The following is a 24772-nucleotide window of genomic DNA, read 5'->3' on the forward strand; positions in this document are numbered from 1 at the left end:
CACACACATGGAGAGCTGACACACAGTGAATGGACACAGAGAGCAGACAACTGGGGGAGGGGGGAAGGGGAGACAAATAAATAAATAAATAAATCTTTTTTAAAAAGTTATAATTAGGGGTTTGATTGGGCCATCTCATTAGGGTCCCCCCCTTGTGGGTGGGGAATCACAGATAAAAGGCATGGTAAAGGACAGAGTTGAGGGTTCTTAGTGTTGGAGTTTTGATGTTGGAGTTTGATGCTTAAGTTTTAAGCTGGAGGCCTGGAGAAAGAGAGAAAGCCATTTGCCTGATAGTCTATAGCTGGACTTGTGGAGAAAACAGAAGAGCTGAGCCCAGAGGAATCCAGGAAGCCTGAACCCTCACAGACATTGGCAGCCATCTTGCCTAACACGTGGAAATAGACTTTGGTAAAGGAAGTAATTTATGCTTTATGGTCTGATATCTGTACGCTCCTACCCCAAATAAATACCCTTTATAAAAACCAACCAATTTCTGGTATTTTGCATCAGCACCCCTTTGGCTAACTAATACAGTAGGTTTATGGAATTGAACTATGTGTAGGTTGGTGGAAGACAGGATGTGGGTTGAGAAGGGTAAACTGACACTGTGTGTATGTAGAATGTATAATAAAGTTAAATTGTAAACATGTGGTAATGTTTTCTATTACTGTGACTTCAGTAGTAATGTCCCCCAAATATATTTTTTTATTTGCATCTTTTCTTTTTTCTTTGTCAGTAAAGCTAAAGGTTTGTCAATTTTATTGATCTTTTCAAAGAACAACTTTTCCTTTTGTTAATTCTCTATTCTTTTTTTTATTTTAGATATCATTTATTTCTGCTTTAATCTTTGTTCTTTTGTTCCTTCTGTTTGCTTTGGTGTTAATTTGCTGTTCTTTTTCTATTTCCTCCAGGTGTGAAGTTTAGGCTTTGATTTTTGTTCTTTCTTCTATTTTAATGTGAATATTTTGGATAATAAATTTCTTTCTCAGTATTGCCTTTGCTGCAACCCATAAGTTTTTTTTTATTCATGTTTCTTTTAAGCAGTTTTATTGAGATATATTTATGCACTACTAGTTAAAACATTTTCATCTTTTCTATTCATTTCCAAATTTTAATAAAAACCATTTTACCAATTCTGCACATTTAACCATCAGCTTACCATTCTCTAACCTCATTCTATTTTCTGGTGACCCATTCTACCTATTAACTCCATGATTTACACAATATATTTAGTTCACAATAGCACAATAATACAGTATTTTTCCTTTAGTGCCTGATTTGCTTTACTCAACATAATGTCCACCAGGTTCATCCATGTTGTCATATGCTTCAAGACTTCATTTCTTCTTACCACTGCATAATAGTACATCATGTGTATACACCACAGTTTGTTTATCCATCCATAGTTTGATGGATATCTGGGTTTTTTCCATCTTTTGGCAATTGTGAATAACACCACTATGAACATGTGTGTGCAGATGTCTTTTTGAGTCACTGCTCTCAATTCTTTCGGATAATCTAGGAGTGGTTTTGCCAAGTCACATGACAAATCTGTATTCAGCTTCTGTAGAAACTGCCAAACAGTTCACAGTGGCTGTACTATTCTACAACCCCACCAACTGTGAATTGTTTTCCTATCTCTCAACATCCTTTCCACACTTGAAGTTTTTTAACTTTTTAATAATGACCATTTTAATAGTTGTGAAATGATATCTCATTGTAGTTTTGATTTGCGTTTCCCTAATCGCTAGAGATGTTGCAACATTTTGTCATGTGATTCTTGGCCATTTGTACTTCTTCTTTGAACAAATGTCAATTCAAGTCTTTTGCACATTTTTAAAAATTGAGTCATTTATCTTTTTATTGTTGAGTTGAAGAAACTCTATATATCATGGATATTAAACCCTTATCAGATGTGTGACTTCCAAATATTTTCTTTCATTGAGTCAGCTGTCTTCTCACCCTTTGACAAAGTCCTTTGAAGAGCAAAAGTGTTTAATATTGAGGAGATCCCTTTTATCTATATTTTCTTTTCTATGCTAGTGATTTGGGTATAAGATCCACAAGATTTTGAAGATATTTCTCTATATTTTCTTCTAGTAGTTTTATGTTCTTGGCTTTTATATTTAGGTCTTTGGAGCATTTTGAATTAATTTTTGTATAGGAGAGAGGGTCCTCTTTCATTCTTTTGGTTAAGGATATCCAGTTCTCCCAGCATCATCTGTTGAATAGACTGTTCTGGCCCAGCTCAGTGGGCTAAACAACTTTGTCAAAAATCACTTGACTATAGATGTGAAGGTCTGTTTCTGAGTTCTTGATCTGGTTCCATTGGCCAGTCTGTCCTTATGCCAGTACCATGTTGTTTCTACCACTGTAGCCAAGTAATATTCTTTGAAGTTCTGAAGTGAGTGTCCTTCAAGTTCATTCCCTTTTAATATCTTTTTGGCTATTCATGGCTACTTACCTTACAAAGCAAATTTGATACTTGGTATTTCCACTTCTGCAAAATGGTTTTTGAAAATTTTATTGGGATTGCATTCAATCTGTGAATCAGACTGAGTAGAACTGACATCTTAATGATATTTGGACTTCCAACACATGAATATGGAATGTCCTTCCACTTATTTAAGTTTTCTTCAGTTTATTTTAGCAGTGTTTTGTAGTTTTCTGAATACACGTCCTTTATGTCCTTGGTTAAGTTATTCCTAAATATTTTCTTGTTTTAGGTGCTATTATATATGGACTTTTTTTTCTGATTTCCTCCTTGTATTGCACATCAGTAGTGTATTGAAATGCTACTGATTTTTCATATTAATCTTGTATCCCTTCTGTGATGGTTAAACTAATGTGTCAGCTTGGCCAGGTAATTGTGCCCAGTTGTTTGGTCAAACAAGCACTGGCCTAACTGTAATACAAGGGCATTTATGGACTTTAGTCACCATTAACTATACTGCAATGGTAAATTATAGGTAGTTGATTACAATTACATCAGTCAGGGAGATTGCCATCAGCAATGAGAGATGCTTTATCCAATCAATTGAGTGCCTTAAAAGGGGAGGTGATCCCAGCTTTGAGAATTTCCTAGCTTGTTTTGGACAGCCACCATCCCCCAGACTAGTCAAGAACCTTCATTGGACTTTCATTGGGGCCACTGATTGCAGTCTGCCTGCAGAACCTGGACTTGTGCGTCCCCATGGTCATGTGAGAGACTCATAAAATCACATACTATTGACAAATATCTCTTGTTGATTCTTTTTCCCTAGAGAACCCTGACTAATACAGCTTGGTACTGGGAGTGGTTCTTGAGAAACAGTCTTAAACATGGGGTGTTTGAGGTGGTTCCAGGAATTTTGCAATTGGCTCTCTACTCTAATTGGATTCAAGGGTATTGATGAATTCCTTTCCAGTAACAAAGAGGCTACTAACAGTCCATGGCATGAGTTGGCAATCAAGATACACAAAATATCATCACTGGATTCCCCTACTTCTTTGCTTATAAGAAGCAAGGATCTGGGTGAGAGTGTTTTCAATACCTTAACAGAGCTTTGTGGAGTCAAACTGTATAATGATGTTGGCTGGATTCTCCTAGATACTCTGGATACAGTTATAAAAGGAAGAGATGAGTTAAAGCCTTCAAATTTGAGACTTGAACACTGCATGAACATGATAAAGTTTCTATGTGTGCGCTGAAAGAAAATTTTGTCTCCTGCAGCCACAGGCTTAAAACATCTGAGAACCAAACTCTGATTCTCATTGTACAAGTAGCAGAGTTATGAAGGAAACTAAAATCTCAAACCTGCAGGGTTTCTGCAGTTAAAGTGAAGGTATAGATTGGAAAAGAGTGGAATCCAGAGAACTGGGATGGAGACATATGGGATGATGATAATATTGGTAGAGACACTAGAACCCTGATTTCTGCTGAGCCTTTACCAGATAAGCCTGTCATGGCCTGCCCTGTCCAGACCACACATTTTCAACCTTGTATCATCCAGCCTCTGGCCTGCCCCAGGGAGTCTGAAACAACTTTCAGCCCTAAGGTGGGTATCAGCCAAACTGAAGCCTGCTGCCCAGACTCTGGCCTGCCCCAAGGAGTCTGGACCTCCTCCAAGCCCTGAGGCACATACCAGCCAAGCTCCAGCATGTATTCCGGAGCCTCCAGACTGCCCTAAGGAAAATGCCTTCCAACCCCTGCCTAAAGAAATTAATCCTGTCTCACCAGAAGAAAAGTCAAGGGAATGCCCTGAGGTCAACAGCTTGCAAGGCATTTTTAATTATTCTCCTTACCAACCCCCATCACCTCTCTTATCTTTGAGATCTATTACTAGACTAAATCACAAGCTCCCAAAGGTGAACTACCAAGTGTGATCCATGAAGAAGTAAGGTATACTCAGAAAGAACTGCATGAGTTTTCTAGACAGAAAATCAGGGGAATATGTGTGGGAAAGGACACTAAGAGTATGAGATAATGGTGGAAGGAATATAAAGTTGGATCAGGCTGAATTTATTTATATGGTCCCACAAAGTAGAAATTCTGCAGTCAGTGCTGTAGCTCAGGGGGTTAGAAAGGACTCTAACAGTTTGCTTGGGTGGCTGACTAAAATATGGACCAACAGATGGCCTAGCATATCTGAGATGGAGATGCCTGATTTGCCCTGATATACAGTAGAAGAGGGAATTCAAAGGCTTAGAGAGATTGGAATACTAGAATGGCTTCAGCATTTGAGAGCTGCCAACCCACCCCAGGAATGTCCAGAGGACACACCTTTAACCAGGACTGTGAGGAATAAATTTGCAAATCTGAAGAGCTCTGTGATTGCTCTTCTCTGTAGTCCAGATATTACTGCAGAGATGGCTGTGGTGGAATTAGAATCCTTAAACATTATGGGAATGATCAGATGTCGGTCTGGTAAAGTCTAGTATCGGCAGTTAATTACCAAAGTCAAGGTGGGCATGGCTACAGCAATGAAAGGCAGATTCAAAAAAGCACTCAAAATACTGAGTCCTGTAGAGTTATGGTGTTGGTTAATACATCATGGGGTACCAGCAGTTAAATAAATGGACAGTTTACTAAATTTCTTCTAGATCTGTATAAATAGAAGAGTTCTATGTTGAGTGAACAAAACCCTAACTAAAATTACAGATGCAGAGAATTATGACCCCCTTAATCATTCCCAGACTTGAGACAGTTTACAGAACCAGAGCCCCTTAAAAAAGGAGAAGGCTAGTTCTCATTGGGGAAGGATCCTGTTAAACTGTCCAAAATTTATACTGTTAATCTTCCTCCCACTTTTCCCCAAGGAGATCTATGGCCTTTTTCCAGAGTAACTGAGCACTGGGGAAAAGGAAATGATCAGAAATTTGGGGGATACTTAGGCACTGACTCAAAAGTGACATTAACTCCAGGAGATCCAAAACATCACTGTTGTCCACCAGAGTAGGAGATTATGGTGTTCAGGTGATTAATGGAGTTTTAGCTCAGGTCTATCTCACAGTTGGTCCAGTGGGTCCCTGGACCATTCTGTGTTTATTTCCCCAGATCCAGAATGCATAATTGGAATAGATATACTCAGCAACTGGCAGAACCCCCACATTGGGTCCCTGACTTGTGGAGTGAGGGCTATTATGATTGGAAAGGCCAAGTGGAAGCCACTAGAACTGCCCCTGACTGGCAAAATAGTAAACCAAAAGCAATACTGGATTCCAGAAGGGATTGCATAAATTAATCCCACCATAAAGGATTTGAAGAATGCAGGGGTGGTGATTCCTATGACATTCCCATTCAACTCTATTTGGCCTATTCAGAAAACAGATGGGTCATGTAGGATGACAGTAGATTATCATAAACTTAACCAGGTGGTGACTCCAATTGCAGCTGCTATCCTAGAGGTGGTATCATTGCTTGAGAAAATCAACACATCCCCTGGTACCTGATATGGAGCTGTTAATTTGGTGAATGCTTTTTTTCTCAGTTGCTATTAGTAAGGACCACCAGAAACTGTTTTCAGCTGGCAAGGCAAGCAGTATACCTTTACTGCCCTGCCTCGGGGGTACATCAACTCTCCAGTCCTATGTCATAATATTTTCTGCAGGAATTTTGATCATCCTTCCCTCCCACAAGACATCACACTGGTCCAGTATCTTGATGATATCCTGTTGATAGGACCTAGTGAGCAAGACGTAGCAAAGACTCTAGACTTATTAGTAAGGCATTTGCTTGAAAGAGGATGGGAGATAAATGTAACTAAAATACCAGGACCTTCCACCTCAGTGAAATTTCTAGGTGTCCAGTGTTGTGAGGCATGTTGAGATATCCCTTCTAAAGTGAAGGTAAACTGTTGTATCTGGCCCCTCCTACAACCAACAGAGAGGCCCAACATTTAGTTGGTCTCTTTGGATTTTGGAGACAACACATTCCTCACTTGGATGTGCTACTCCAGCCTATTTACCAAGTAACCAGAAGAGTTGCTAGTTTTAATTGGGAACCAGAATGAAAGGCTCTGCATCAGTACTACGCTGCTGTGCAAGCTGCACTACAACTTGGACCATATGATCCAGCAGATCCAATGGTGCTGGAAGTTTCAGTGGCAAATAGAGATGCTGTGTGGAGTCTTTAGCAGGCCCCTATAGGAGAATCACAATGCAGACCCTTAGGATTTTGGAGGAAAGCCCTGCCATCCTCTGCAGATAACTACTCCCTTTTTAGAAACAGCTTTTGGCCTGCTACTGAGCCTTAGTGGAGACTGAAAGTTTAACCATGGACCAACAAGTTACCATGAGACCTGAGTTGACATTCGTGAGCTCAGTGTTGTCTGACCCACTAAACCATAAAGTTTGTATGCACAATAGCACTCCATAATAAAGGAAGTGATATATATGAGATAGGGCTTCAGCAGGTCCTGAAGGTACAACAAGTTACATGAAGTAGCCCAAATGCCCATGGTCATAACCCCTGCCATGTTACCTTCTCTTTCCCAGCCCAAAGCATTGGCCTCTTGGGGAGTCTCTTGCAATCAGATGACTGAGGAAGAGGAAACTCAGGCCTGGTTTATAGGTGGTTCTGCATAATAGGAAGCTACCACCCAAAGGTGGACAGTTGCAGCACTGCAACCCTTTTCTGGAACATCCCTGAAGGACAGTGGTGAGGGTAAATTCTCCCAGTGTGCAGAACTTCGAGCAGTGCACCTCACTGTTCATTTTGCTTGTAAGAAGAAATGGCCAGAGGTGTGTCTGTACACTGACTCATGGACTGATGCCAATGGTTTGGTTGGATAGTTGGGGAATTGGAAGAAACATGACTGGAAAATTGGTGACAAAGAGGTCTGGGGAAGAGGTATGTGGATAGACCTTTTTGTGTGGGCAAAAAACATGAAAATATTTGTGTCACACATGATTGCTCACCAGAGGGTGACTTCAACAGAGGAAGATTTTAATAATCAATTGGATAAGATGACCCACTCTGTGGCTAATGCTCAGCTTCTTTCCCCAGCCACTCCTGTCATTGCCCAATGGGCTCATGAACAAAGTGGCCATGGAGGTAGGGATGGAGGTTATGCATGGACTCAGCAACATGGAGTACCCTTTACCACGGCTGACTTGGTTATAACTACTGCTAAGTGCCCAATATGCCAGAAGCAGAGACCCACACTCAGACCAGATAAGGCACCATTCCTTGAGGTGACCAGGCTGCTGCCTGGTGGCAGGCTGACTACATTGGACCACTTCCACCATGGAAGGGGCAATGATTTATTTTAACTGGAATAGACACATACTCTGGATATGGGTTTGCATTTCCTGCATGCAGTGCTTCTTCTAAAACTACCATCCGTGGACATACCGAATGTCTTATCTACTGCCATGGCATTCAAAACAGCATTGCTTCCAATCAAGGAACCCATTTCACAGCAAATGATGTGCAAGAATGTGTACATGCCCATAGAATTCACTGGTCTTACCATGTTCCCCATCACCCTGAAGCAGCTGGATTGATAGAATGGTGGAATGGCCTTCTGAAGACTCAATTATGGTGCCAACAAGGTGGTAATACTTTGCAGGGCCAGGGTAATGTTCTCCAGGAGGCTGCATATGCTCTAAATCAGTGTCTACTCTATGGTGCTGTTTCTCCCACAACCAGGATCCATGGGTCCAGGATTCAAGGGGTGGAAATGGGAGTGGCACCACTCAATATTACCCCTAGTGGGCCACTGGGAAATTTTCACTTGCTGTCCCTGCATCATCAAACTCTGCTGGTCTACAAATCTTAGTCCCAAAAGGAGGAGTTCTGTCACCAGGGCACACAATGATTCCATTGAACTGGAAGTTGAAAATGCCACATGGCCACTTTGGGCTTCTCTTATCTCTTAATCAACAATCAAAGGAGGGAATTACTGTCCTGGGTGGGGTGATTGATTTTATCAATGGGAAATAGGACTGCATTTACATAATGGGGGTAAAGAAGAGTTTGCCTGGAATACAGGAGATCCTCTAGGGCATCTCCTAGTACTGCCAGGTCCTATAATTAAAGTCAACAGGAAATTGCAACAACCCAATTCTAGTAGGATTAATAATGGCCCAGAATCTTCAGGAATGGAAGTTTGGGTCATCCCACCAGGCAAAGAACCATGGCCAGCTGAAGTGCTTAGTGCTTGCTGAGGGTAATGGAAACATGGAATGGATAGGGGAAGAAGGTAGTGATAATTATGAACTTTGACCACATGATCAGTTATAGAAATAAGGTCTGTAATGGTAAAGGATCTTTCTTCCTTGTTTTGTTATGATGATGATTGTATATGTACACAAAACAAATTTGTCTTCCTCCCAAACTTTTCCCTTATCATATAACAAGTTGTATCAGTTTCATGTCATAATATTTCAGGATGTCAAGTTTAAAAGTGAATATTACCCAAGAACTTGCACCCCATTATGTATGAAATTAATGCATTTCCAGTTGTATATAGGAGAGTTGAACTTTGTTAGGTGAAAAAATATATATATATATATATATGCATGTTTGTTATTGTTTTTACCTAGAGACTAAGTATGGTTTAAGGTAATGTGTATGGCTGCCAAGTTGACAAAGGGTGGATTGTGTTGGCTAAGCTAATGTATCAACTTGGCCAGGTAATTCTGCTCAGTTTTTGGTCAAGCAAGCAGTGGGCTAACTGCAATACAAGGGCATTTATGGAATTTAGTCACCATTGACTTTACTACAGTGGTAAATTATAGATAGCTGATTACATCAATCAGGGAGATTGCCATCAGCAATGAGTGATGCTTAACAGAATCAGTTAAATGCCTTAAAAGGCGAAGTGATTCCAGCCTTGAGTGAGAATTTCCCAGCTTGTTTTTGGACAGCCACCGTCTCCCAGAATTTGTCAAGAACCATCATTGCACTTTCATTGGAGCTCCTGGTTGCAGCCTGCCTGCAGAACCTGGAGTTGTGCATCCCCACGGTCATGTGAGACACTCTTATAAAATCATATACTATTGACAGGTATCTCTTGTTGATTGTTTCCCTAGAGAACCCTTACTAATGCACCACCACTGTGCTAAACTTGTCTATGAGTTCTAATAGCTTTTTTGTGCATTTTTCAGGATTTTCTAGATACAGGATCATATCAACAAATAGTGAAAATTTTACTTTCTCCTCTCCTATTTGGGTGCCTTTTATTTATTTATCTAGCCTACTTGCTTTTGCTAGAACCTCTAGCATGTATTGAATAACAGTGGTGACAGTGGGCATCCTTGTCTTGTTCCTGATCTCATCAGGAAAACTTTTAGTCTTTCACCATTAACTACAAAGCAAGCTGTAGGTTTTTCATATATGCACTTTACCATTTTGAGAAAGCGTCCTTCTATTCCAATTTTTGGAGTGTTTTCATTAAGGAAAGGTGCTGTATTTTGTCTATTGCCTTTTCTGTATCAATTGAGATGATTATGTGATTTTTCTTTTTCAATTTATCACTGCGTTTTATTACATGAATTGATATTCTTGTTTTGAACCAGCCTTGCATAAGTGGGATAATACCTACTTGATCATGGTGCATAATTCTTTTAATGTACTTTTGGGTATTGTTTGCAAGTATTTTGTTGATGATTTTTCCATCTATATTCATTAGAAATATGGTCTGTAATTTTCTTTTGTTGTAGTGTCTTTGTCTGGTTTTGGCATTAGGGTGATGTTAGCTTCATAAAATGAGTTTGGTAGCATTCTTTCAAATTTTTAGAAGACCTTTAGCAAGACAGGTATTAGATAGTCTTTGAATGACTGGTAAAATTCACCTATGAAGTAATCCAGTCCTGGGCTTTTCATCTTTGGGAGTTTTTTTGATGACTATTTCAATCTCTTCACTTGTGATTCATTTGTTGAGGTAAGCCTGGACTAAAAGGAACATCAAGGGAAGACATGGAAGAGAAAATTACTTTAAGATGAAAACTTTGGAATCTGAGGTCTGAAATTAAGATGTGCTTGGTTCAAAAGAGTAACCCCACCCACATGTATAGGAAGGGTAAGTTTTCCCTGGCAGTTGAAGAGGTTGGATGTTCCATCCCACTGTTCAGGGAGAGTTTTGCTCCCCATGCTACAGAGAGGGTGGAGCAAATTTCCCAATGGTTGAGGAGAGTGAGGTCAACACATCATAAGTCTGAGAGGGGTGGGCATATCTCCCATGCATCAGGGAAGGACAGGTCACCAACTCATTGCGCTTAGATGGTTGGGTTCTGTACGCAAGAGATTAGGGAGAATATTGTCCTACCTCACTGAACTAAGGGGGTTAAAACTATTCCCCAGAGATTGGGTAAATTGTGGCCATCACCCCAAAGTTCTTGGAGGGTGACATCAGGAGTTTGATTGCCAGCCAGGTGCTTGATGTGGGTGGAACAAAGAAAATGGCCATTGGGCAAGCCTGTGGAAAGATTGGGTCTCCATGAGGCCCCAAGGAGAAGAAACCATCATCTTGAGAGTGACTCTCAGACTTCAAACTCTAATGAAGATTCTGCAAGTTCTTGGAACTGTAGGGGACCAGTGACTCATGTTTCCCTCCCAATTTTTCCTTATGATGATAGAAATGTTTATCCTTTGTTCCTTTGTATATCTGAAGCATAAAAATTCTTTTGTTTCACAAGTCTACATTCAGATGGGAATTTGCCCCAAGACAAACTGTTTTTTTTTTTAAACTGATGTTGATATGATTTTGTATATAACATTGTTACTGATTGAAGATTTGTTTGTTTGTTTTTTAATATTGCAATTTTTTAAAATTCAGAGGGTAGGTATTTGATATTATTTATGTATCCCAAAAAAGATACTTGATTATGTTGTAAACTGGTCTGTTACTCTTGGCATGCTACTCTTTGATTGTATTAGATTCAGCTGAGATACCTTTGATTAATTTATGTTAAGATTAAGGCTTTGATTCGAACAAGTCAGTAGAGTCTAACAGTCCCTGCCCCTTTGGTGGGCTATATAAACAGACATTAACTGAAGTAGATATACAGAAAAGATACACAGAGGAATAGAGAAACAGCTTCAAAGACACAGCAGAGGCCCCAGGAAGAGACATAAGCCATTTACCTGATAGTTTAGAGCTGACCTTGTGAAGAGAACAGAGCAACTGAACCCAGAAAGAAACTAGCCCCAGAAAGAGAGATGACCCTATGCCAGCCTACAGCTGAGATCAGAAAAAGCTGGATCCATGGAGCCATAAGAGGGAAGAGAAAGGCTGAACCCTTGCAGACATTGCCCGCTGTCTTGTTTCAACATGTGCCAACAGAGTTTGGTAAGGAAGTAACCTTGAGTTGGACTCTTTAAGGCCTTGTAACTGTAAGCTGTTACTCCAAATAAACACCCTTTATAAAAGCCAACATATTTCTGGTACTTTGCATCAACACCCCTTTGGGTGACTAATACACTAGTGTCCAAAAACATTACTTTTTTTTCATGTTCATCTTGTACCCTGCCACTTCATTGAACATGTTTATTATCTCAAGTAGCTTTGTTGTAGAAATTTCAGGATTTTCTAAATATAAGATCATGTGATCTGCGAATAGTGAGAAATTTATTTGCTCTTTTCCTATTTGAACATCTTATTTTTTATTGTCTAATTGCTCTTCCTAGAACTCCTAGAACAATATTGAATAGTGGTGACAGTTGGTACCCTTGTCTTGTTCCTGATCTTAGAAAAAGAGTTTCAACATTTCACAATTGAGTATGATGTTGACTGCACATTTTTCATATAAGTCCTTTATCATGTTGAGGAATTTTCCTTCTATTTCTATCTTACAAATGTTTTTATCAAGAAAGGATGCTGAATTTTGTCAAATGCCTTTTTTGCATCAATTGAGAAGTTGATGTGGTTTATTTGCCTTCAATTTGTTAATGTTGTGTATTACATCAATCAATTTTCTGGTGTTGAATTACCCTTGCATACCAGGAATAAATCCCACTTGGTCATGGTGTATAATTCTTTTGATACACTGTTTATTCTATTTGCAAGTACTTTGTTGAGAATTTTTGCATTCATGTTTACTAGAGAGATTGGTCTGTAAGTATCTTTTCTTGTAGTGCCTTTATCTGGCTTTGGTATTAGGGTGATGTTGGCTTCATAAAATGTGTTGGGTAATTTTCTCTCCTCTTCAAATTTTTGGAAGAGTTTAAGCAGGATTGGTGTTAATTTTTCTAGAAATTCCATTTAGAATTTTAGTCCAATATTATTATAGCTACCCTTGCTCTTTTTTGGTTACAATTGGTTACAGTTTACATAGAGTATCTTATTTCACGTTTCATTTTAGCCAGTTTGTATCCTAGGTCTAAGGTAAGTTGAGTTTCTTTTAGGCAGCATATGGATGGCTCATGTTTTTGTAATCCTTTCTACCAGTCTATACCTTTTGGTTGAGGAGTTTAATATATTCACATTCAATGATATTACTGAAAATGCATGATTTCTACCATTTTATTTTTCAGTGTTCACATCCATATCTTATTTTTATCTTTTTATTCTTTTGGTTATTCTTTCAGCTATTCTTGCCTTCTACACTCTCCTCCAAGCCTTCCTCTCCTCTCTTTTTCTTTCAGGCTGTAAGGCTCCCTTTAATATTTCCTGCAAAGGCAGGTTCTTCTCTACAAATGCTCTTGGTTTTGGTATATTTGTGAATATTTTAAACTCACCTTCATGTTTGAAGGACAATTTCACCAGATAAAGAATTCTCAGCTGGCAATTTTCCTGTTTCAGATTCTGAATTATATCATACCACTGTCTTCTTACCCCTGTAGTTTCTAATGAGAAATATGCAGTAAGTCTTACTGGGCACCTCTTGTATGTGATGGTTTGCTTCTCTGTTGCTGCTCTCAAAATTTTCTTTTTATCATTAACGTTTGATATTCTGAATAGTATATGTCTATTCACATTTATTCTGATTGGAGTGCACTCACTTCTTAGATGTGTAAATTCATTTTTTTCATGAAAGTTGGGAAATTTTCAGCCATTATTTCCTCAAATACTCTCCCTGCCCTTTTCCCCTTTTCTCTCCTTTTGGAATTCCCATGACACATACACTGTTGCACTTCATGTTATTACTCAACTCAGACCCTCCTCCATTTTTTGCATTCTTTCCTCTCTATGTTCTTTTCTCTCTTCAATTTCAGCTGTTCTGCCTTCTGTATCACTTATTCTTTCTTCTATCATTTAGAGTCTGGTGGTGTATGCCTCTGTGGTTTGTTTGTTTTTGTTTTTTTGCATGTGAAACAATTTTATTTCACAGTTGAATATAAAGCCACATAGACACTACATTCTTCATATAAAAAACAGTAGTTCAAATACTATATTTTCTAGCAAAATGATTATACAGACCCTCTCAAAGAAAAAAGCACCCCATTATACAGTTTTAGTTAGGTTACTTGGGAAAAAATCACTTCTGGACTGGTTCCTAAAACATACCATTCCACCACTCTTCATCTTTTGGTTCAAAGTATAGATTATTGTCACTCAGGTACTGATCCTGCATTGTTACATATTTGATTATACACATATAGTCTTGTTTATCAATGTTGCATTGTTTCATCAGTCATTTCTGCAGGTTCATCAGAAGATTGAGCAGGCTGTGTCTTTCTCTGAAGTCTTTCTTCAAGACCTTCCAGGAATGGAGATACATCATCATCATAAATTGTAAACTCTACGTCTTTACCAACAATTCCAATGATACCATTCTTTGTAGCTAGCTGGTGCTCTGCAGGAAGTGTCTCTCTTAAGGCATATAGACCATGTTTAACCAGTTCATTAAGATTATACTCCATAAACTCAGACATATGTCTCTCCATAGAAGTATGAGCTGATTGAGAACAGGCTCCAATGGACATAGCTCTGCAGTCAAAATAGTTAGCAAACGGACAGGTTCGGAAAATGTGAGAGCTCATATCATCATAAGCAGCAATGACCAGTCCCACACCATATGGTCTTCAGCCATATCATTGTGTTGATATCTGGGTCTTGATTCCAATTAGAGATCAAGATGAGACACAGGTAAAGGTCTGTCAAATACAAATCTGGAATTTAAACACTCCTGGGATATGAAATTACATAAGAGTCTAGCATCAGCAGTAAGCCATGCAATTGAGATACCGATAAGGTTGTCAACATGGAGACTCTTTTTGATGGACTGCAAACTCTGATTGTGCCCTCTTCAATGCAAGCAACACTGCATGGGTTTTCAATTTCAGACCAGCTGTGGCTGAACCTTGCTTGACAGCTTCCATTGCATATTCAATCTGATGAAATCTGCCCTGAGGGCTCCAAACAGTAACATCATTGCCACACTGGTTGAAAAACATGGCTCCAGTGGGGGACTGGCTGTGGCCTTCTGCAAAGCTGAGGATCAAAGTGCCTAATGTGTTTTTGATCTCACCAATCATCTTTCATTCCTGTGAACTCTGTTATTTTCTAGTCAGATTTTCAAATTCTTTTGGGCTCACTCAGTGTCCTATTGATGTCCTTAATGTCTTTAGCCATATTATACTTTAAACTCATTACTGTGATTTTGGAAATTTGTATGAATCTCATTGATTAGTTGTCTCAAATTCTGTGTGTCATCTGGAGCTTTGATATATTCCTTTGCTTAAGCCAATTCTTCCATTCTCTTAGCATGTCTTGTAATTTTTTGCTGATGTCTAGGCATGTGACAATGATAGTGAGTTTACTCTGATGCTCAATTTCTCTCTTTTGTAGGGTTTTAGTGGTGGGAGACTGTGTGTTACCGCTGTTCTTTGATTCTTCGTTCAATCTGTTCTAGGTCATTAGGATTGTCTCTGTTAGTTGCCCAAATATGGGGCCTGTACCCAGTAATGGGTTGCAGACCTGCTTTCAAGGGCCTTAGGAAGGGAGACTGGAAAACCTGGAAAAAGCTTCTCTTACTTATTTACTTTCAATTTCCTCACACTCACACTTCCTTGATCTTGCAGCATATGACACTCTTCAACAGGCCTCTCAGTTCAAAGCCTGGTTGGAGTGTGTTTGCTGCAACACCAACCAAAACAAAGTGACAGACAATCCTTCCTGAAGGCTATTCAGAGCCTCACAATTCAAACTTTCTCAGAAGCTGTTCTCCAAACTTTGCTGGAAGCCTCCTCCATTTTCCCAGGTAGGAAATAATTTCACTCTCCTCTATTTCTTCATCAACTAGTCCTGGTTAGTAGGGAGGGTGATTGAGAGGGTCAGATCTCTGTAGTCCTGTACTGGCTCCCAGGGCAAACTATGGTGTTCTCCAGCCTGGAAGGGCTTATAGAATATAGCAGACCAAATTATTTGGCCAAAAGCTCATCAGCCTTAGGCTGCATCTCTTTCTCGCTCATTTTCTGAAAAGGTGGATCTCTGTGGCACCCTCTGTCTGTAGCTGATGGCCCTAGGCCATAGAATTCAAAATTTTCTGCTTGTTGGGTGGGGGAAGGTCACTGGCTGCTGCAGCAGCTTCTACTCATGGTTTTTCCATCTTCTGGGTAGTATCCAGCCTCCCCCTGGTGTCCTAAACCCTAGAACATTTTTTTCCAGGTTGATTCTGCCTGTCCTGTAGCATTTTTCTGAGAGAGAAGAGTCCTGTATCTTTCTAATCTGCCATCTTCCCTGAAATCCTCCCACAAATTTTGTTACACTGTTTTCTTATTTTCATTCATCACAAGATATTTACTGATTTCCCCTGCAATTTCTACTTTGACCCACTGACTGCATGTGTAAATTAATTTATTTGTACCAGTAGTTTTTCCAGTTCTCTGTTATTGCTTTCCACCTTCATTCCATTATGTTTAGAGAAGATAGATGGTATGCTTTCACTCTTTCAAAATATATTGAGACTTGTTTTCGGACCTAACATGTGATCTATCCTGGAGAATGACCATGTACAATTGAAAAGAATGTATATTCTGCTCTTTTGGAGTGTGATATTCTGTATATGTCTATTACATCTGGTTCATTTATCATATTTTCCAAGTTTTCTATTTTCCTTATTGATCTTCTGTCTAGATATTCTATCTATTGATGAGTGTGGTGCATTGAAGTCTCCAACTCTTACTGTAGAGGTGTCTGTTTCTCTCTTCAGTATTGCTATGTTTGCTTCATGTACTTTGGGGCACTCTAGTTTGGTGTATAAATCTTTATGATTCTTATTCTTCTTGGTGAATTGTTCCTTTTATTAATATATAGTGTCCTTTGTTCTCTGTAACAGCTTTTGACATAAAGTCTACTTTCTCTGATATTAGTATAGCTACGCCAGCTCTTATTTGGTTATTTCTTGCATGGAAGTTGTTTTTTCATCCTTCTCCTTCAACCTTTTTGTGCTTTTGGGTCTAAGGTGAATCTCTTATAGATGGATCATGCTTTTTAAAAAATCCATTCTGCCAATCTGTACCTTTTGATTGGGGTGTTAAATCCATTAACATTCATTATTAGTACTTTAAAGGCAATACTTCAGCCATTTTATTCTTTCATTTTTATATGTCATTTCTTTTTAGTCTCTCTATTCCTTTATTGCAACCTCTTTTTCTGTATAGTTGATCTTTTGTGATGCATCTTACTGATCCTTTTTTGTTTGTTTCTGTATCAATAGTTTCTTTGCGATGATCCTAGGAATTATCTTATAAAACCTATATCAATAATCTACCAGTTTTAAAACAAACAAATTTAGTTTCAATAGCATACATGTTCTCTGCTTCTGTATCCCTCCATTTCCACTCTTTATGTTGTTTTTGTCTGACTTTATCACTTTATATTATGCACATTCATTATCAATAAATATGTTTTCTTATTCAATTATATTCTGAATCTTATTGGAATTAAAGAGTGGATATGTATATTAAGTGTACAATAGTATTGAGTTTTGCATTTACCCCTTTGACTACCCTTATTGATGATCTTCAATTTTTCACATACTCCAAGCAACTCTCTCCTGTGTTTTCCTTTCAACCTGCAGAGCTCCCTATATTAATTCTTATAGTGCAGGTCTCTTGTTGATGAACTCTCTCAGTTTCTGCTTATCAGTGAATACTTTAAATGAACTGTCTTTTTTGGGGGACAGGGATTCATCCAAGGATCACATATGTGGGAAGCCAGTGCTCAGTCACTGAGCCACAGTGGCTTCCCTGAGTTTTTTTTTTTTTTTTTTTTTTTTTTGCTTGTTGTTTTGTTTTTGTATTTTCAGGAGGCACCAGGAACAAAACCCAGACCTCCCATGTGGAAGGCAGGAGCTCAACCACTTAAGCCGCATCCACTCTCCCTTGAAGGACAGTTTCTCCAGATAAAGAATTTGTGGCAGGCAGTTTTTCTCTTTAGTGTCTGAAATATATCACACCACTTCTTTCTTACCTCCATGACTTCTGATGAGAAATTGATACTAAGTCTTATTGAAGACCTCCTGTATGTACAAATTACTTTCTATTGTTGCTGACAAGCCTTTATCTTTCACATTTGACATTCTGATTAGTATGTGTCTCGGAGTAAGTCTATTAGGATTCATTCTGTTTGGAGTACATTGTGCTTCTTGAACATGTGAATTTACGACTTTCATAAGAGTTGAAGGATTTTGCCATTCTTTTTTCAAATATTCTTTCTGCCTTTTTTTCCTTCTCTTCTCCTTCTGGGACACTCATGATATGTATGTTTGTGTGCTTTATGCTGTCACTCAAATACCTGATATATTGCTAAATTTTTGTCTAAAAAATTTTCTGTTCTGATTGTATGATTTCAATTGTCCAGTCTTCTAACTCACTGATTCTTTCTTCTGCCTGTTCAAATCTGCTGTTGTATGCCTCTAGTGTGTTTTATTTTCTACTATTGTGCCTTTCATCCATGTAATATCTATTATATTTGTTTTCACACTTTCAAAGTCATTTTCATGCTCACATATTGTCTTCTTACTATCCTTTATCTCTTTATGCGTATTTTCCTTCCTCGCCTTGAATTGATTTAGGAGATTTCTTTGAACATTTTTGATTAGTTGCTCCATATTTTGAGTCTCCTCTAAAGTTTTAACTGGTTCCCTTGACTGAACCTATCTTCCTGTTTCTTAGCATAGCTTGTAATTTTTTGCTCATGTCTAGGCATCATAGTCTCTTGAAGGGTTAACATTGTAGGTCAGTTTTGCCTTTTGTGTAGATTTTATTGTTGATTGGCTTTCTGTTAAGGGTTTTCTCTGATGCTTGGTATAACTCATACTAGACCTTTAGACTAACCTGTGTTTAACTGTTCAGATTTTGCCAGCTAATCTCAATCTGATTCTTGTGCTGGATATACAGCATAATTTTTTTTCTTTAATTTTTATTATTTAAAAGATACCTAGATTACAAAAATATTACATGAAAAATGCATATGGATTCCCATATGCCCCATTTCCTACCCCTCCCACACTTTCCCACATTAACAACATTCTTCATTAGTGTTGTACATTTGTTACAATTGTAGAACACATATTGGAGCATTGCCACTAAGTTTACATTATAGTTTAAACTCTCTCCCACACATTTTTCTAAGTTATGACAAGATATATATTTGCCTGTATCCATGATTGCAACGTCACTCAGGACAATCCCAATGTTCCCAAAATGCCACCATATTACACTTTTTTTTTTTTTAAGATACTTAAGTTACATAAATGTCACATAAAATATATAGGGGATTCCCATATACCCCTCTCCCCACACTCTCACATTAACAACATTCTTTACTAGTGTGGTACATTCATTGCAATTGATGAACACATTTTGGAGCACTGCCACTAAGCATGGATTAAAGTTTACATTGTAGTTTACACTCTTTCCCACCCAATTCTGTAGGTTATGGTAAGATATATAACAGCCTGTATCTGTCTTTGCAATGTCATCCAGGACAATTCCCAAGTCCTGAAAATGTCCCCACAATACACCTGTTTTTCCCTGTCCCTGCCCTCAGAACCTCCAGTGCCACTGCCTCCACATTAAGCAGCACAATTTTAAAGATTGTGCTTTTTGTGTAGTTGTTTCACCTCCACAAGAGAGCTAACTTTCTTCTGTTCCTTCTCTTGGAAGCTTGATGTGTTCTGTTTGTTTTTGTGCACACACTTCTCTCCAGCTTCTATGATTTGTTTATGTTTGTCTTCCTCACTCTTTGTCCCATTTTCCTTACACTTTTCCTTTCTGTCACCCATCCTTTTTCTTACAGCAATTAAGTTTAAAACCCATTTTTTTTCTCTGTGAGGCTTTCCTGTTTCCAGTTTCTTCCCTATTAGGGTATCCCACTCCAGGGACCCAGATGGGATCAATCCATAAAGGTGGTCACTTCAGAAAAGTCTATGTTGCCTTTAGGTGGTCCAGCTGACTGAAACTGGCTTGGTCACAACAATTCTTACCAGCCTTTCTATGGGGGGCTTTCTCTCCTTTATCCCACTGAGGGTAGAACTCCTCAGTGGCTCTGGGTCTCTGTGGAATTAGGTCCCTGTGCATGGATATTCATGGAGTTCTAACTCACAGCTGTGATTTGGACTACAGTCTCTCCATAAGGGTCCCAGGGCCATTCTGCCTGAGAGTGGCACCCAATTTCATGGGACCAAGTGAAGAGGAGGGGAAATGGAAACTTATCAGTCTGGAATGGACTTCTCCTATGTGAGGTTTTACTGTTTCTTTGATTTAGCATTTATGGAGTCATTCTCCAGTCTTGTCTATCCTCCAGAGTTGAAAGCAAGTGGAATTTGTCATTTTAATCACTAAATCTTTGAGGAGGATTTTTCAAGGGATGTTTGTCATCATGTTAACTTTTGCTTTTTTTTTAATTAATCAAGGTTTCCAAATTAATTTCTCTTTTACTATAAAAGTTACAGCATACATCCTTGGCCTTTCAGCATAAATGTTAGAACCTTACAGCACTTAATTCTATTTTCAACTTCTTTTGGAGAGCCCATTCGCTATTTGTAGTAACACTAAAGGCAAATACAATAGTAATCCCCCTTCAATGTCTAAATCGATATCAACTTTGGCAAATATGCACAAGGAGACATGGACAAACCTCTTCCTTTCTGCATTGCTTGGAAGAGTAAAAAAATTGGAGGACAACTGATTACCACTAATAGGATAATAGATAAATAAACAGTGGTTTATGCGTAAGATAGAGTCCCATAGCACAGTTAAATGCATTAAATAAATATAGATAACAAATATGAAGAACATAATTTTAGATAAAAAATAAGTAAGGTGTATACAAAATGTCACACAAATTTTAGAACTTGGATAGACACAAAAGCAGTAAAGATATACAAACATGCATGGGAAAACACTCATTTAGAAAAACTGGAGAAATAGACACTTCTACAATAAGAGCTGGAGACTTCAATGCACCACTCTCATCAATAGATAGAACATCTAGACAGAAGATCACTTCAGATGAGTGGTTTCCTCTGGTAAAGGGGGAAGAAAAATGGGATAAGGGAGGGATTTAGTCCTTATAAGGCTATATATGTTCAAAAATATTGATGATTGGGGAGGATATTTACACTTTGAGCAAAGGGTGTTGTGGCTTTATTTAAAATATTTCTTAAATAGGAAAAATAAACTTTATACAAAGTTTTTGAAGTAAGTACAATAAGCAGAAATTTCTACCTGCAAGTGTAGTCGCCACTTGGGGTGTTAAAAGAAACTGATTTTCCATATATACAGGCAAATATTCAGAAGCTCCAATAATAAGTAAAGATTCTGTAGCTCTGGACAGGGCCAAACACATAAACACTGGATTCTTCATCAGAATCTGAAATAGAAACAAATTATATATCAATTGTTTTGTTAGGTGAAAAGCAATAAAAAACACCTCTCATATGTTAACAATCAGCCCATAAAAAAATTTTCTTTTCCAATCTGTATTAGTCAACCAAAGGGGTGCTGATGCAAAATACCAGAAATTGGTTGGTATAAAGGGTATTTATTTGGGGTAGGAGCTTACAGATATCAGGCTATAAAATACAAGTTACTTCCTTCACCAAAGTCTATTTTCACATGTTGGAGCAAGATGGCTGCTGACAGTTGTGAGGGTTCAGGCTTCCTGGGTCCTCCCTTCCAGGATCTTGCTTCTCTCTGGGTTCAGGGTTCCTCTCCCCCAAGGACTTGCTTCTTCCTGAGGCTTGCTTCTCTTTCCCCTGTGAGCTTACTTTCTGGGGCTCCAGGTTAAAGCTTCAGCATAAAACTCAAATATCAAAACTTCAATATCAACAACACTCAACTCATCCTTTGCCATGCCACACCCTAATGATGAGGCCCAATCCAAGCCCTAATCATAACTTAATCATGCCCAGGTGCAGACCAGATTGCAAACATAATCCAATATCTATTTTTCGAATTCATAACCATATCAAACTGCTACAAAATCTAAAAATATTTATAACAATTTTCAAATGGATATCTTACAATTCACCAGTAAACAAACACCATCATGGATATGTATTATTTAAGCCATTCTTTTTGTCATTTGTTCTCCATACCACTGTAGTTTTTATTTGTGGTTATGGCAGTGTATATTAGTCAGGGTGCTAGAATCTACATATTTCCATATATAAATATTATGAGATTTATTATAGGAATTGGCCACACGGGAATTGGCAAGAATGAATTCTGTAGGACAGGGCACAAGTTGAGAACTCTAAGGAAGTTTTCAATGCATTCCCTAGAAGCTGGCTGGCTGAAGTAGAGATAGAAATGTTTCCTTCTGACTGCTGAAATACATCTCCCTTTAAGGCCTTCATCAGACTGGATGAGACTTATCTCATTGCTGAAGACAAACTCCTTTGTTTATTATAGATATAATCAGCTATAGATGCAATCAACTAACAATTTAAATGCATGGAATACTCTCACAGTTAACAATCAGGCCATTCCTTACTTTACCAAACAACTGGGCACCGTAACCTAGTTAAGTTGACACAAACTGAACCATAAGAGGTAATTTGTTGTAAAGATTTAGGAAAAATATATAGGTCATTAGCGAGGTACCTAGAACTTCCCTTTACATTTATTTACTTATTTATTAATTTTCTTTGCTAATATTTTTCTTTGAAAGACAAAACAACACTCAAGGAAAATCACTAAGATTGCAATTCATAAGATTCTACTATACATTTTTTTTAGGGAGGAACCAGGGATTGAACCCTGGACCTCGTCCATGGGAAACAGGTGCTTGACCATTGAGCTACATCTGCTCCCCTCTACATTTTACAGTCTTCTGGAATTCTCCTTAGTTTCCACCTACAAAAAGTATGAAGTTATATAAATTCTGTATTATAGTTAATTTGTTGAACTTATTCAGAAGCCTTACTAGGATGTGTAGCAATGTTTTACTTATTACCTATTATACTATTATTACACTATACAGAGTATTAAAATTATAGTAACTTACATAAAATATTAACTTTGAAATCAATTCCTGTATTTCCTTGGGTATTTGTGAAGCTTTGAAAAATATTTTTATTGTATGTTTATATATTTTTACTTAAATCTTAATTTACTTAAATTTTCTTTTTCTAGTCCTAAACACTGATTTTTAGATCTAGTTATATTCTGTATATTCATCTGATTTAGCTTCTGAGTGCTACTTAATTTTACATAATGTGATTCCATAAGATTGATTCATTCTCATAGGGATATACTTGTGTTGCCTTCAACTCTCTAATCTCACAAACAAGGCTATTCTAAACATCCCTGTGCATATAGCTTTAAGTACTTGTGGAAGAGAAACTCTGATAGTATAAATCCTACAAGGGAATTGTTGGACCATTGGGATTTAGAATACTTAATTCTGTTTTTTTTTTTTTTTCCAGGTTTTTCTCTAGAATATCTCAGTTTATACTTCCACTATAGTGTAGGAAAGTTCCATTTACGTCATACAGTTACTTGTATTTTCCAAAAGTAGTCAAAGCAATATTTCTAGCTCCACATGCCCTTTCAGAGCTGTCATCCCCTCATCAAGAGACATTGAACTTGGAAAGGCCTTTATAACTGCCTTAAGGAAGTAAGTGATGTTGCATGACTTCTGAGGTAAGGTGATAAAATGACAATACGGTTTCTTTTGATATTCTCTCTCACGCTCTCTCAAGACTCTTCACTTGCAACTCAGCTACCATGTTATAAGTAAGCCCAGGCCAGATCAGAGGTGATGTGTGTGAGTGTTATAGCCAATAGCCAGCATCAAGAGCTAATATATGAGTGAATGAACCTTCAGATGATTCCAGACCCCAGCCTTTGAATCACTGTAGGTTGCTCCAAGTAGAGCTGAGGTAAGCAGGCCAAGCCCAAATTACATATTTCTGAGCAAATAAGCTTTCTGTTGCTTTGGGGTGGTTTGTCACACAGCAATAAATAATGAATACACCTTATATAATTACAAAATTACATAATTAAAAATAGCAAAAATTTGCTATTATTACCTGGCTTTCCAAATTTTGTCATGCTGATGAATGTAAAGTACTATCACATTGCTTTATTTTGTATTTCTGTAATTACAAATATGACTGAGCATATAAGTCATATATTTATTAGCTATTATGGATTTTTTCCACTGTTAAGTGCCTATTCATATGTCTATTAGGCTTTCTGAACATTTTATGTAGCTTTTCTAAGAATTTCTTGGTCATTCTAGATAGTAATCTTTTGTTGGATTTAGATGTCTGTCACTCATTTATATTGTCTCTAGTTTCCTTCAGAGAACATAAATCTTTGAATTGATGTAATCTAATCCATCAATTTTTACTTCACATTTTATGCTACTGCAATCTTAAAAATTTTTCTACCTCTATGCCACAAAGATATTTCATTCATTTTCAACATTAAATAATTAATATTAATTGTTTAATCATATTTTATTAACAGAACTCACCTTTGTATATTGCAGAGTTCCAGCTACAATTTCCACTATGAATGAGATCAAAACTTTCATAAATTTACTGAACAATCATCCTTGCAGAGTGTCCCGTATCATATAGCAACTTCTTACATATAAATCTCTTGCTGACCCCTTTATTCTCTATCCTTGGTCTATTTATCTGTATTGAGGAAATCCTATATTGTTTTACTACTATGGCTTGTAGCATGTTTACCAAGGCCAGTGCAGTTTTTAAACATTATTCATACCCTTTTTTTGCCAGGTAAATTTTATCATCAATTTGTCATTTTCAAAAAAAAAAAATTCTAGTTACAATATTGACTGTTTTTGCATTAAATATATTGATTATTTTAAAAAGAAATCACATACATAAAAGTTGTACTTTCTTCCATTAACATGGTAAGTTC

General features: G+C 37.8%; 1 protein-coding gene and 1 pseudogene across 7 annotated transcripts in view; both read right to left on the minus strand.

The window, feature by feature from the left end:
* SLCO6A1 (solute carrier organic anion transporter family member 6A1) overlaps window positions 1-24772 on the minus strand; it is a 205668-nt gene that overhangs the window by 96908 nt on the left and 83988 nt on the right. For all 7 annotated transcript variants that reach the window (XR_011646318.1, XR_009180713.2, XM_058276693.2 and 4 more), the window contains exon 7: window positions 21101-21245. Coding sequence is in view for 5 of the 7 variants with exons in the window: in XM_058276693.2 (XP_058132676.1) it covers window positions 21101-21245 (145 nt within the window). In the remaining 2 variants the exon portion in view is untranslated. The remainder of the gene's footprint in view (window positions 1-21100; window positions 21246-24772) is intronic.
* LOC139436863 (proteasome subunit alpha type-1 pseudogene) lies at window positions 11923-20518 on the minus strand (annotated as a pseudogene).

Source organism: Dasypus novemcinctus, chromosome 2, assembly GCF_030445035.2.
Source record: "Dasypus novemcinctus isolate mDasNov1 chromosome 2, mDasNov1.1.hap2, whole genome shotgun sequence".
In the NCBI taxonomy this organism is placed as follows: Eukaryota; Metazoa; Chordata; class Mammalia; order Cingulata; family Dasypodidae; genus Dasypus; species Dasypus novemcinctus.